We start from the raw sequence: 14,980 nt of genomic DNA on the forward strand, positions 1-14,980 counted from the left end.
AGGGTCTGTCAAATGCTTTTCTCTGCTCTCTCTGGAATGTTTCACAGAATGATATTAAACCTTTTTATCTTCATGGAGACCAAACCAGACCAAGTTAGAGGTCAGATCTGTGGAGAGGCAACCCGCTCATAGTTAGAATGTCTGTTTTTCGATTTATTTTGGAGCTGTAAAACCACCTGTAATTGAATAAATATAAGGTAGAGCTGTTTAATGTCATACTGGAACATTCGAAGCAGAGCAGTCACATACCCATAGAAACAAGCAGGTGAAGGATCTCCAACCAAAAAGTTCCACAATGCAGCTTTATCTCCAATGTTTACAACGAAAATGTACACATGATAAATACTGAGTCCCAAAATATATAGTTCCAGCGTTCCTATATTGATACAGTAATTATCACGACCGAACTGATACCACTGCTGCATATTTGGTGAGATTATAAAACTTCACAGAGTTGGACCGGCTATACTTTGGCTAACAAGAGATTGCATTTTACTGTGAATCATATTTATAGACTGCCGCTGGTCTTTGTAATTACCCTGTAGCTCAAGTGGAGTCTGGTGAATGAGCGGCCAGTGGGCAGCTAGCCTCTCAATCTGGAATGCTAAATACATAGGAGCAGAATGAAGTTAGAACAGTACACAGCTGACCTCAATACTTCTCTGCTTTTTAACTATAGCCTGTATTTGTTCTGATGCCATAAAAAAGTTGTGTGACAGTAACTAAAGTTTTGAGTTATTATGTGGCCTAGATTGTGCGTTTGACCACACAGCCATAGGGATACTTTTCCAGATGTGGGTATGAGATAGGTCGGCATTTTTGTCTCTTGTCCTTTCTTGAGTATTTTTGTAGATTGTACTTCAACCCAGAAATCTTTTGTGGCTGCTCAGATCAAGAAAAGTTACCATAGTTAAAGTATGGGCGGCGGATGAAGTGGGGTCAGTCCATTTTACTCTGTTGTGAAGCACTTTGAAAAATATGTTTTCTAAATTATGGCAATATTATATTTGTTTGGTGAAAAGTGAATGATTTGTAATTCTTGTAATCTCAGTTCAACTATGAAATCTTTCTGGTGGGAGTGCGCCAATTGTTTAACATTGTTTTGCTTGAAATGTTCAACCATATGGCAATAAACTTATTTATTTTGCATTTATATACATTTATTATAATTATTTTGCTTATAATTGCTTTAAAAAGCCTTGAAAAACATGCATTCTTACTGTGAGCAGGTTGCTTCTCCCCAGATCTGGCCAGTAACTTGACCCAATGAAGAACTATTCCCCTTCTTTTCCATTTTCTCTTCCTGCAACTCAAAGTCTAATCTCTTACACGCCCTTTTTCTTATTAACACAATCTGAAATCATGCATGTTTTGTATTTGTCTGTGTGCATTTCCACTGTAACACTAATCAACACTTCAGAATCATCTGCCATAGGTGCATTTACAGAGTCAAGTAAAAATCACACTTTGAATTTCCAGATAATCCAATAATTAGATAAGATTTTTGGTGGGTCTTTATGCACAAAATAAAAATCATTAAAAAATGTGTCAGTTAATTGATTTTTAGAGTAACAGTGTATTTGAAAGTTAAAATACAACAAATTTGATCTTTAAATCTTTCATTTTTGTTTCTGCCACATTAGTTTGTCCTTTTTGCATAATTTAGTCCAAACACAGATGTGAAAAATCTGAAATAAATCTGATTACTCACATTGGATATAGTAAGTTTATGTTTCAATAATCGGATAATCCAGAAATCAGACAAAGATCAGATTTTCTGTGTGTATGTGAACACTGGCAGTGAAATATTTTGTTTTAATGTGAGATGCCTATAGATGTTTACTGTTCATGGTTGTGTGATGTAATCGTCCTGACCGGGGGCAGGGTGAAGGGCGGTGAGGGCTCTTCCTGGTGATGTCATGTCTCTGTAGCAGTTTGATAAGGAAACAGAGCATCTCCACATCCCACAGTGAGGTTTGACACTCTTCTTATCACAGAGCTGAGGAGCTGATTAAGATAAAAAACATACAGTGTATGATGTTATATAGACTATACGTTACAGTTGTATATGGTAAACAGTCACATTTTTATATAGAGCTTTTCCACCTACAAGGCTCTCAAAGCACTTTACATCAAGGAGCCACTCAACCACACAACCACTCACCCACACAGACACTGGGGGCGAGGTGGGTCTTGCTCAAGGACATGACAACATTCATCTGTGGGAGCTGGAATTGCATCGCAAACCTATGGATCAGTGGATTTGACTGCTCAACCAATGATGTTAATGTCAAAAGCGGGATTTGAACCGCCAACCTTTAATGGATAAGTGGACAAACACTCTGAGCTACTGTTGCCCCCCCATCTATGTTCCCTTATGGTCTAACCTGAACCTCCTATTTATGTAGTTACTCTGCCTGAATGATTCTTAAAGGGCCCATATTTTCTGCTATATGTTATAATTTTGTCTTTTCTTCAAAAACATACCTGGAGTTGTGTTTTGTTTTATTCACACATTTATCACACAAATCCTGCACATTTAGACTGAGCTTTGTTCCAACTTGTGATGTAATGTGGTAATACACCTTCACTAGAATCATTTGGATGATTTCAGTCATAGAACTGCCAGTCTCTGCCGAACTAAAAGTACTACCACCATGTGTACATGACATCACAAGGTGGGACTGAGCTTTAGAGATGCAGACAGACCAATAATAAAGGATTATTTAAACATGTGTGAATGAATGAAACAACTCACAACTCCAGGCATATTTTTGAAGAGGTAAGAGCATTATATCAGGGCTTACATCTCAGACACTTATAGAGGACCTTAAAGCTATTTGCTAATTTTGATTAAATATTTAGAGTAGGTATTATGAAGTGGTAAAAAATGTGATAAAGCTGAGTATTATAAGTGTAAATCTTATACTGCAACTGTCATAAAAAACCTACGCTCTGGTGAACAGTGGGCACAGCCTGTCTTCCTGGCTCCACTCCCTCATTGATCAGACTGCACAATTTATTAGCCATTGTGACAGTTTCCTGTGTGGCCAGGGTCGACAAGGGGAACTCTGTAGTTAAAATGTCTGAACCGTGTTGCACAATACAATACCTATTGTGTTTTAATTGCAGTCTGGACTGTTACCTCCACAGTATTTTCCACATACCCTTTAATGTGCGTGTACCTTTTTGATTGTTATTCCATGTCTGCATGAGTAGTTCATAAACAGATGATTAAATGATAACATAACTTCTGGAAAATTACAATGTTAAGTTACAAGTATTCAAAACAAAAGGAAATGCCAATAGTGTTAGTGCCCGAGAAAGGCACAAACATTTTAACAATCTATCTGCGCCCTTGAACTTCTGCCTCTATTGACAGGAAAGGTCAGTGTTACACGCCCCATCCACCTTATGAGAAATTACACTGGTTTTAGATAAAACAAGACTAAGACAAAAAGACTACATTCAAATGATAAATAAAGACAGATCCATACATATCCATGCATCAATAGAACATTACATTACAAGAATAAAAGATCCAAGAACTTTTAAAATTTCAAGCTTAAAGGACCCATACACCCATATTTTTATTTATGTTATATTGTCAAAAACATTCCTGGAGCTGCGTTTTGTTAAGGCTGAGTTCTTCTCTCAGACAGGAAAGACTCTGTTCCACCTTGTGATGTCGTGTGGTAATACAGGACGTGCTCCACTGTGTTTTAAAACTCCATACCGTCACTAGAATTATCTGTATGATTTCAGACCTGGAATTGCCAATCTCTGAATTAAAGGTAAAATGAGCTGTTAACTTGAAAACTACTGCTTCATGACATCACAAGGTGGAACAGAGTAGTTTGAACTTTGGAGATATAGACAAGAGTCAATTTTGCGTAATGTGGGACCTTTAAAATAAACCATGACCTACCGTGCGCAGGCGCTTACTTTGCAGTTTAGCTCCACTTCACTGGAAAGCGATCTTACGCTTGGGAAAATATTTAGCTCATCTCGAGTTCTTTTACAGTGTAGTGGCGCCATCTAGCGGTCACAATGGATCACTATTTTCTGATCTGTTATGTTATTTCCTCATCAAAAACATTCCTGGAATTTTGTTTAGTTTCATTCAGACATGTTTAACGCACAAACATATTTGCATATTTGGGTTGAGCTCTTTTCTCAAACAGAAAATACTCAGTTCCACCTTCTGATGTCATGTGATAATATAGGAAATCCTCCACTGTGTTTTTAAACTCCATACACCTTCACTATAATCATTTGGATTATTTGAGTCCTTGAATTTCCAATCTCCCCTAAACAAAATGTAAAAGATAGTTGTTAACTTGAAAATTATACCACAAGTAAGAAAATTACCTGACATCACAAGGTGGAACAGAACTTTGAAGATCTGAATGGACTAATAATACAGGATAATACAGATATGTTTTTGCTGAAGACACTATTAGCCTTCTGAAGTGTAACTGTGTCTTGGTGCACTTCCTGTATCTTTAGGCTTTATTTCAAGACTTCCCTGTCTTCATTCACCGCTACATTACCACACACTCAAATGTCAATGCAGAAGTTACTTGTTACTTCACATTTCAAACATATAGATACATATAGTAATATCTATAAAAAGTACTTATACATCAAAGTTGACTAAGTTTACACATGTTCAAAAAGGAGTAGAAAGAAATGCTCAAAGCACTGAACCATCTAAAAAAGTTCTCAGTTTTATTTTTTCTGTCACTTACCGCACATATCACACATAACATTTAGTGCTTTATTTCTAGATCCCATTTTATATTTCAATTATTATTTCAAGTAAATATTTTTAATATTTATACTTAAAGGCCCTATATTATGCTATTTTCTGATCTATGTTATTCATTTCCTTATCATAAACATACCTGTAGTTGTTTTGTTTCATTCACACAAGTTTAACACACAAACCCTGCATATTTAGGTGGAGTTCTTCCCTCAGACAGTTAACACTCGATAAAATCTAAACTATGCTTTACTGCAATAAACAGAAGTTGTAAGACAAATGTGGGACTTTGTGAGTCTCCATTCACCTCCACATTATCATACTTTCAAATGTCAGCGCAGAAGTGATGTCATGTATTAATATACAAAGTATTTCACTATGTTTTGAAACCCCATAAACCTTCACAAAAATCTTTTGGATGATTTCATTCTTGGAATACTGATCAAAAGATAAAATGTAGCTGATATAACAGAGCATTTTGAGCACTGGAGATGTCAAAGGTGGGACCAAGTCGTTGTTTTGTGAGTCTCAAGGAAGTCTCAAGTCTTTGACATCACGTCCGAGTCAAGTCCCAAGTCAAATACAGGAAAGTCCAAGTCGAGTCTCAAGTCATTGGCTTATAAAACCAAGTCAAGTCCAAGTCATCTGCTCTGAGCTTCAAGTCATTTCAAGTCCATTTTAAACCAAAGTACCAAATATAGCTTAGAATTTTGCAATTTATATGAATTTTAAACTAAATTGTACTTAAAAAATCATAGTATATTTATATATGAGTATTTATAGAGTATATAAGAGTTGTAGAAATGCATTTTTTTTTCCTTATTAAATGTCTTGACAAAATCTTAGAGTGAATCATTAGTCAAGTCTTTGTCCATTTTATCAAGTCAAGTCTCAAGTCCTAAAAATAGTGACTCAAGTCTGACTCAAGTCCAAGTCACAACTTACAAGTCCCCACCTCTGGGAGATGTAGACAAACTCAAACATGTGAATGAAACAAAACACACCAAACAAAACACACCTCTGGGTATGTTTTTGATGAGGCAAAACCATTCTAACTTGGACTCAAGCTCGAGAGAATCCATTTTGTCTAATATGGGACCTTTAAGTGTTTAACACTGTGCCACTGTCACCATCTAAAGTTTGTTTCAATATCTGATCTTTTTGGCCCTCGTTTATAGTGTAGTTGCTAAGTGATTACCTCATGTATGTCATATCTTTTATTTATGTCCAGCCCTGCAGTTTTCCCTAGTTTTCCACTAGGGAAAACTTGGTAAGTGCTTTAGCTAAATCAGATACAGCCAATTGCTTAAGTGAAGGATTGCTTGATATTGTAGGATTTACTGCATTGGGAGCTGACAGTTTGCGACAGTGTATAGAGATTTCACTCACCATGATGTGTTGAATAATGAACTATATACGAAAAATACAAAACATTATAATAAACAAATACATTCTTGATCTTGATTTGGCTCAGATTCAGTTTTTCCCAGTCTGTAGCTCCACAGATGTTGTTGAAGGATCTGGTGGAAAAGAGGATTTATCTGACAAAAAAAAAAAAAAGAAGAAATGAGATTTAAATACAGTGAAATTGGAAATGTTCATGTTATTTGGGACAGTAACAGAGGGTTTATCATGTTTTCTAATCTAGACCCCAAAACAATGTTGTCTTTATGTGGTCTGGTTCATTCCTGGCATCTCTGATTTGTTTCTGAAGGGTATGTGTGCAGATAAAGATAAAGAAAAGAGTTTTAAAGTAACTAAATACACAAGGAAATATGTAATAAAAGTACAAAACAGGTTTTCATGTTTTTCTAAATATTATTTGTTGGGTGGAGAGTACCTGTGCTAATTATTCATCATCTTTTTACATCAGTTAAGCGGCAGCTTGTAGGAAAAAAAGTTGAGAAAAAAGAACCAAAATACAATGAATATCCTTACCTCTACATAAGGGGAACTACTAACTAGGCAAGATTTTTAGTCTTATAGTAATACAATATAATGGTATTTACAATATTATATGCATGGAGTAGACTGATTTCATGGATTTATGTTTATTTTTATTAGGAAAATGTACAATTACATTAAAGGGCCTATATTATGTGATTTTCTGATATGTTACATTATAACATAGATCAGAAAATAGCATAATTCGGACCCTTTAAGTATAAAACTAAGATTCTTGTATCAGACTGCAGAAGCTCATTTCCATCTGTATGCACTTTAAATGAGTAGAAGAGAAGACAAGTGTGCAGAATGATCATACACACTTGCTCACTCTGGGGTAGGAGAAGACATTGTCATTGTTTGTATCTCACACAAATGAAGGAGTTTTAAGTTTTACCTTGCCCCATCTGCAGAGCGGCATTCCTGTCTTTGGTGATGTAACAAGCAGTGATCAGGAAGAACACTCCTCCCAACACTCCAGCCAGTGGACACAGCAGGAGACCGTATTTCAGACTCAAGAAGCTCCACTCCACAGACACAAGTTTGGAGTTATGAATGGCATCAGAAATCTACAAGTGCAAAGACAGGATTTTAATTACTGGTACCACTTTATAATAACAACACTTTAATGAATTAGCCTTGAAGGTGCACTGCACAACATCTCTAGTGGAGGGTCCGCCCCCTGCTTGTCGACACAGAAATGTTATTGCTTTATCTAGAATGTTCCACAGTATAGATTAAACCTTTCACCTATCTATCACAAAGGACGCAAGCAGGTTCCAGCACTACACTACATTATAATTCAGATCTGTGGAGGGTCGCCCTTGTAGAAGGAATTATTGTATTTCTGAGCACTGAACGAATATTTTTAAAGTCATACTATGGAACATTCCACGTAAAGCAATGACATGTCACTGCTCTGCCTGAACTGTTCCACAGTATGACATTGAGTAGCTTTACCTTACATTTATTCAATTACTGGTGGTTTTGTAACTCAAAAATACCTAAAATAGGCAGTTTGACTGCGAACGGGGTTGCCTCTCCACAGCTCTGACCTGTACCTTAGTCTGATTTAGTCTCCATGAACATAGAAAAGTTTAATACCATACTGTAAAACATTCCAGACAAAGCAATAACATCTCCATGGAGAAAAGCATTTGATGGGCCCTCCACCGGAAAAGTTACACAATGCACCACTAATTCAAGTCATTTTAATTTGGCTAGATTTTAGTTTTTGCAGTGACTGGAAAACAGAAGTATATTCTTACCGTCCCGATTAGGTAAGGGCTGCCAGCATCTCCCAACAGGTGTAATACTGTGATCTGCAGAGCCTCAGCTGAAGCCCGTCTGGTCGGGACCACGACATACTGACAGAAAATATATAATATGTTAAATGCAACAAGATCAAGATCATGTAAATCTAGCAGTGGTGGAAGAAATACTCCATTTTGTTACTTAAGATACCAGCCTAAAATGTATACTTAAGTACAGTACCTTTATTACTATTTATTACTTTTACGATGTTACGTTCCACCACTGAAATCTAGTAGTTCATACTTTATTGCAATTGGTTAAATATATCTGTCAGTGTCTCAGGGCAATGCTGATCCTGACCAATAGGAGAGGTGGGTGGGGTCTTTGTTTGAGCCTACTGCTGCTCTCAGGAGAAAATGTATGAATCACAATATTACAATTTGATCAAAATACTGTCACAGGAAGAGATTACTGTTCAGTTTTTATCACCGTCTCACCCAGTCCCCATATTGACTTTATCAAAGTAATCGGTTTGGTATTTCCTTTGTGGCAGAGCACACTACTCTCCCTGTAAAGGAGGCTATGTCTGACTCAGTTACACAAACCACTACGAAAATGCCTGCCTGTGTAGAATGAACAATACAATCAGCATAAACAATAGGTGGGCTGTTGGTCTCCAGGCCTTTACTACAATTCAACTGCCTTATCCCTTTAGCCTGTCACGGGTGTATAAACTTTTCCAAAGTTGCAGCCCATGTCCTAGTTATAGTGCTGAAACGTAACAAAGTAAAAGTAGTAAAGTACGGTACTTAAGTATATACTTTTATCTGTACTTTAAGTACATTTTAAACTGGATTAATTTTATTTCACTACATTTGAGAGCAGGTATCTATACTTTCTACTTGACTACATTTTTGAACTGGACTCATAAGTAAAAGTATTTTTATTATAGTTTCAGACCTGCTGAAAAGGCTGAGGGGTTATTAACCTATTCATATTTTGAGCAAACAATCTTTATCAAAATTACTACATTTTAAGCTTTGTAAGACTTCAAAAACTGCACAAAATACTTTTACTTTTCACTCTTTTGTTTTTTTTCATGTCATACTTTTACTTTTTACTTTTACTTGAGACTTTTTTTTTCTCCATCATCTGTACTTTTACTTAAGTAACAAAACTAAGTACAATAACAACGTAACTAGACTAGACTTACTAGAATTATGTCAGCCAGAATAGGCCAGCACAGAGACAGCAGCACTTCACTGATGAAAATAAACACCTGAATGAGAAGCATAGAAAGGATATAAAAAAAGAACTGTGTACAACATGTTAATCAAATGACTAGATTGTATTGTGTCTCTTACATATGTGGCTATGATGTTGACTGATGCAGTGAATATAGTGGCAAAGAGAAATGGGACAGATCCTAACATTCCAACAGCGCAGATGACGGGATCCGCATACTGCACCTTGTCCAGGAAGCATCTGGACAGACTCGCCCCGATGCAAACCCCTAAAATTCCCGTCACTACGGTAATGCCTCCGAAGATGTAACTGGAGATGTAACAGCCAGTGTAAATATGACACATATTAGAGCAGTGGAGCAGGTCTGAGAGCCCTCTGTACCTGTCTTTGCTGCTACAAGGCTCCATTGTGCAAGGCTGCAGAATTCCCTGGAAAACCTGAGCTCGGGACAGGAACAAAGGCATCCAAAAAGCCAAAGCACCAGTCAAGAAAGCCATGGCAGTCACTGCCAATGTCGACCATACAAAACTTTTACTAAACAGAGAAATACCATTATTACAACACCTATTATCATTTAATAATAGGGCTGCAAGATTAATAGCAACATAATAAAATCTGACACAATTACCGAATAGTAAAAGCTGCAGTTTTGAAGTACAATCATTTCTTCTGCACACAACAAAATATCCTGTCTTATTCTGCATAAAAACTGCTAACCCTGTAATTTACAACTGTGCACAACTGTAACATGTGATTCTTGCATTAGTTTTCCAATTCATATTTCTGTCTTTTTGTTGATTGGATGCATTTAAAATGTGAACTTTTAACAAAATCCTATATCAGAGGTATGTAAAATTGACTCTTGTGAGATGTTGTTCCCTCATCATATACATATCAGGAGTAGTGTTTTGTTTCATTCACATATGTTTGAGTAATCTTTTATTACTATTAATACTATACTATTAATCGCAATTATATTTTCCCGATAACGCACAGCACTACTTAATAAGTAACACACTTAACAGCAGCCTCACTTTTTCAGAAGATATTTGATGTCCTCTTTATAAGAAGTGGGTTCAGCATTTGTCTGGCCTTGATTTTCCACAGCGCCTCTTGATGGGTTTGGACATAAGAAGCCAAGCAAAAGCAGCCCAATTACACCTAGTATGGGAGTTAACTGGGAAAAGACCCACACACAATGATCATTATGATTATTATAATGATTATTGATAAAGCTGTACTCAACCAAATAAAACTCACCCTAAGAGCCCATCGCCAGTCCCCTGTGGCAGAAGCGATGGAGGCACCTGAGATATACCCAAGACCACTAAAGGGACAAATAATTATTGAATTATTGAATTAAAAGTGCACTGTGTAACTTTTCTGGTGGAGGGTATGTCAAATGCTTTTCTTCATGGAGATGTTATTTCTCTGTTTGGAATGTTTCACAGTATGGCATTAAACCTTTCTATCTTTATAGAGACCAAACCAGACCAAGTTACAGGTCAGATCTGTTAAGAGGCAACCCTGCTCACACTACCTGTTTTCTAGGTGTCTAAACCTTTGTTTCCCAAAGACTGGGTCGCGACCCTCAGGTGGGTCACAAGAGAATTTTTTTGGGTCGCCTGATCTGTTGCTGTGCTCTCCTCCTGCACCCCGGACTGGAACCCACTACAAAAACGCAAACAGGACCACTTATCTCATTAGAAATGTTGAAATTTTAAACACATGTTTTGTATAATTTATATTCTTTTTGTAATTATTTTATTGACTATTTTGTTCCAGTATTGCTGGTTTAATTGAATGCTGAAAAGAAAAAAAAAGAGAGTTTAATTTAATGTCCAAATAGGCAACTTATGGATCCTTTTATCGCTGGTTCAATTACTGTTTTTCACTGTTTAAAACTTGAGAAACACTAATTGTTCAGAGAGACACAATCATTCAGTCAACAATAAAATATCCTCATTAATGTTCAATAATGGTCAAATCCACCTTTATTTTGTGATTTGTGAATAATATCTATTGACTTGGGTTGCGAAGATTTGTGACTGCAAGCTAAAGTTGTTTAATATCATGGAGCATTCCAAGAAGAGCAGTGACATACATATTCATAGAAACAGGCAGCTACGGAGCCCCAACCAAAAAGTTACATAATGCACATTTAAAGGCACTGGTGAAACTTATATGTTAATGAGGGGGTAAGTGTCCATGTCTCTAACCTGCCCACTGGGATGAAGATGTAGAAGATAGAAATCATGGAGCTTCTTTTTGTCCCAGTAAACAGGTCTCCAATGATCGTGGGAGCGATGGTGGAGTAACTGGCCTCTCCAACTCCTACCAGACCACGCATCAGCATCAGGAACCAGAATAACTGAAAGAAGTCATTTGGCGTTATTGTTCTGAAATAACTTTTTGTGCATGTCAGTATTTATAGTTTAAATTTAATATTGTTTCCCTATAGTGTCACAGTTTAAGCAATGAAATTAAAGGTTCATTGTGTAACTTTTTGGTGGAGGGTCTGTCTCCACTGTAATGTTATTGCTTCATCTGGAATATTTCACAGTGTGGTATTAAACCTTTCTAGCTTCATGGAGACCAAGCCAGACCAAGTAACAGGTCAGATCTATGGAGGAGCAACCCCGCTCACAGTCAGAATGCCTGTTTTTCTAGGTATTTTTGAGCTGTAAAATCACTTGTAATTAAATAAATGTAAGGTAGAGCTGTTTAATGTCATACTGTGAACATTCCTGACAGAGCACTAAAATATCCCCTTAACCAAAGATTTACACAATGCACCTTTAAATATGAGTAGCCTACTTTAACTACTACTATTTAGGTGCAAAAGTGTCTTCATTCTCTAGTGGACTTAATAAAGGAAGACACTCCAACTATGTGCAGTAACAAGTAACCCTGTGTTTCTCATTTCTGTATATTCTCCTATAGACGACCACATCTCTCACTTACATTCTGAGTAACGAAGGAACTGCACAGAGCAGTGATGAGCCACACGAGCAGACCACACATCATAATATACTTCCTGTTGTAACGGTCTCCAAGGTATCCAAAGAGAGGTGCAAAGAGAAGAAAGCTGCAAATAAAAACTGTGGGTGCATTAATATATGGTACACAATAAGGTCACCATTACCAAACACACCCCAGACACACGTGTAAAATTCACACCCTAAGCATCTAAGAGATTGGCAGCAGGGTCACACTAATGCTGTGTGCAAGAAGGGCAGGAGTAGACTCTACTTCCTGAGAAAGCTCAGGTCTTTCAAATGTGTGCAGCAAGTTACTGGAGATCCTGTATCAGTTTGTGGTGGCCACCTCTCTGTACTTCACTATGGTCTGCTGGGGGAGCAGTAAAAACACTGGGCAGATCGACAAACTGATCAGTAAAGCTGGTCACGTAATTGACTGTGAGCTGGAGACATTTGTCACAGTAAGGAACAGGAGGACACTGGACAAACTGCTCTCCAACATATGGACACTACTGCTCACCCACTGCACCAGACTATAGAGGGACAGAGGAGCTCATTGTCCAACAAGAGATACAGGACCATATTCATATCATACTCACCTTTCTGTAATGGATAATACTACCTTTACCTGTACAACAACTCACCCTTATGTAACAGATAACCCTATGTCCTGTCAATCATCATATCATTGTTGTTCTGTCTTTCAATGACCTCTTGTATAAAGCTGTGATTTTATATTTTATTACTTATTTTTCTATTTTATTTTGACTTGTACTGTTACATATATATAATTATGTCTTATTTGACACCTGTCTCTTGCTATCTTTTTTGCTACTTATTTAGAATTTATTATTACCATTTATAGTGAGCTACTGTGTCCAAATGATTTCCCTTGTGGATCAATGAAGTAGGTGTAGGTGTAGGTGTAGGTGTAGGTCTAAGTCTAAGTCTAAGTCTAAGTCTAAGTCTAAAATAAATAGCAGAAGTGGATGTGTCTCGCAAAAAAAGGCAGTAACCTTGCAACACTGTCTGCTGGAATCCATGGGTTTCAAAATTATAAACAATTCTGACATTTGGTATAGGCCAAGTGATGAACCATTTAAAGGTGCACTGTGTAACCTTTCTGGTGGAGGGTCTGTCACCTGCTTCTCTCCATGCCTGGAATGTTCCACAGTATGGCATTACACACAGCAGGTGACACCAATGGGCCAAGTTACATGTCAGATCAAAGAGGCGAGCCCACTCACAGTAAGGTTAAGGTTAAGGTTAATAGGTTAATGAAAATCCATGTAACTGAGTAAATGCAATGTGGATACGTTTAATAGCCCACTGGGAAATTTCAGACAAAACAATAACATCTCCATGGAGATAAGCAGGTGGTTGACTCTCCACCAGAAAAGTTACACAGTGCAGAGTGACGAATGTTCCTAAAAATATCACCATTAAACAGGAAGCTGACACCCATGAATATATCAACTTTACTGAAGGTTGAAGAATTAGCTAATTGAAAATCTAAAAGGAATATATTATGATAAACTTTGATGTTTTGTGTGTGTACCTCTTACCTGTCTGTAGAAGTCCGGCAGTACTGTCATTTATATTAAAAAATGTCTGGATGTTCAGGAGCACTCCTACAGCAACAACAGCAATAATTTAGATATGCACCATTTTGAATATTGGCTCCAACTCTCCATCGTATGAAAACTATCCCAAATTAGTTTTATAACAATGGGTACTGACCTGCTAAAGTGTACCGCTCCATGTAGTTGAGTAGGTTGATATAACAGAGTACAGCCACAGCCACATACCCTCGGGCAGGGGAGACAGGTGAAGATCCTACCCTGTCCAAAGAACCAGTGCTTTCGACAAAGGAGCCATAGCGAAAACTGGCACTGAGACTGCGCCGAGGAGACACCACTTCTCTGAAAGACGACACTGAAATCCTTGGCTCCATGGCTCACCTGAGAACAGATGTGATACGAACATTCCGATGAGAACAATGATAAAGTTTGTGTGCAGTCAAAATATAGATCTTGTTTTATCAAAATTAAGCATAATTAGGACTATACAGAGTAGAATATGCTTTAAGTTGTAAAAGCTAAAAAAATAATATCTATGTTAAAGTAGGCTATTGTCTTGTAAAGGGGATTGATAACATTAGATTTATCTTCTTTCTGCTACTTTTCATTCATTTTTATAGGCTATGTTTATTTTATGACACTGACATCATAATGTATTTTCTAATTTTATGATTGAAAAGAAAGTTAAAAAAAGCAACTGCACTCTACCCTGCACTGTTTCTCTATTTGACTTGACAGCCAGCTAAACCATGGTGGTGACAACACTTTTGGCGAAATTCTTATGACACAAATAAATTACACAAGAGTGTGTGTACAAACTGTTGCAACAAGTGAGGAAGTCTTAGGCTATATGTGTGAACATAAAGATTAACCTTTTCAAATAGTATAAATATAGGGGTAAGAGTGAAAGGCAAACTTTTTGAACAAAAACAACTGTTGCTGAAAACTAAATTCCACACAGTACACTATGATAAGCAACAATCTGTTTATGATTGTACATTCAGTCCTTCAGATAGAGAATTAAAACCCAGCACACTCACTTGTAAAAGAATGTTGATTCAGTCCAGTGTTATTCCATTTTTGTTCTGGTCAGATGATGAGGGGTGTTGCTGTGAGCAGAAAGTTCTCTGCTCTGCTGCATGCCTGCAGAAATATTGAGTTTAGAACAGAGCTGCCCACAGAGGGGCGGTCATAATCTTAGAAAGGCACAC

At 37.1% G+C, this 14,980-nt stretch overlaps 1 protein-coding gene across 1 annotated transcript; it reads right to left on the reverse strand.

Annotated features, from left to right (window-relative positions):
* Positions 1–4,709: 4,709 nt before the first annotated feature.
* Positions 4,710–14,953, reverse strand: spns3 (SPNS lysolipid transporter 3, sphingosine-1-phosphate (putative)). The gene is made up of 13 exons (XM_020930191.2): positions 14,810–14,953; positions 13,930–14,150; positions 13,755–13,820; positions 12,173–12,309; positions 11,428–11,579; positions 10,469–10,535; positions 10,243–10,385; positions 9,590–9,742; positions 9,328–9,517; positions 9,177–9,242; positions 7,978–8,076; positions 7,107–7,278; positions 4,710–6,306 (listed from the first exon to the last, which is right to left on the reverse strand). The coding sequence occupies exons 2-13, from the start codon at positions 14,141–14,143 to the stop codon at positions 6,242–6,244; spliced, it is 1,524 nt and encodes a 507-aa protein (XP_020785850.2). The 5' UTR covers positions 14,144–14,150; positions 14,810–14,953; the 3' UTR covers positions 4,710–6,241.
* Positions 14,954–14,980: the final 27 nt, after the last annotated feature.

Source organism: Boleophthalmus pectinirostris, unplaced genomic scaffold (assembly GCF_026225935.1).
Source record: "Boleophthalmus pectinirostris isolate CB_2022bp ecotype Guang Dong unplaced genomic scaffold, ASM2622593v1 HiC_scaffold_12, whole genome shotgun sequence".
Taxonomy (NCBI): Eukaryota; Metazoa; Chordata; class Actinopteri; order Gobiiformes; family Gobiidae; genus Boleophthalmus; species Boleophthalmus pectinirostris.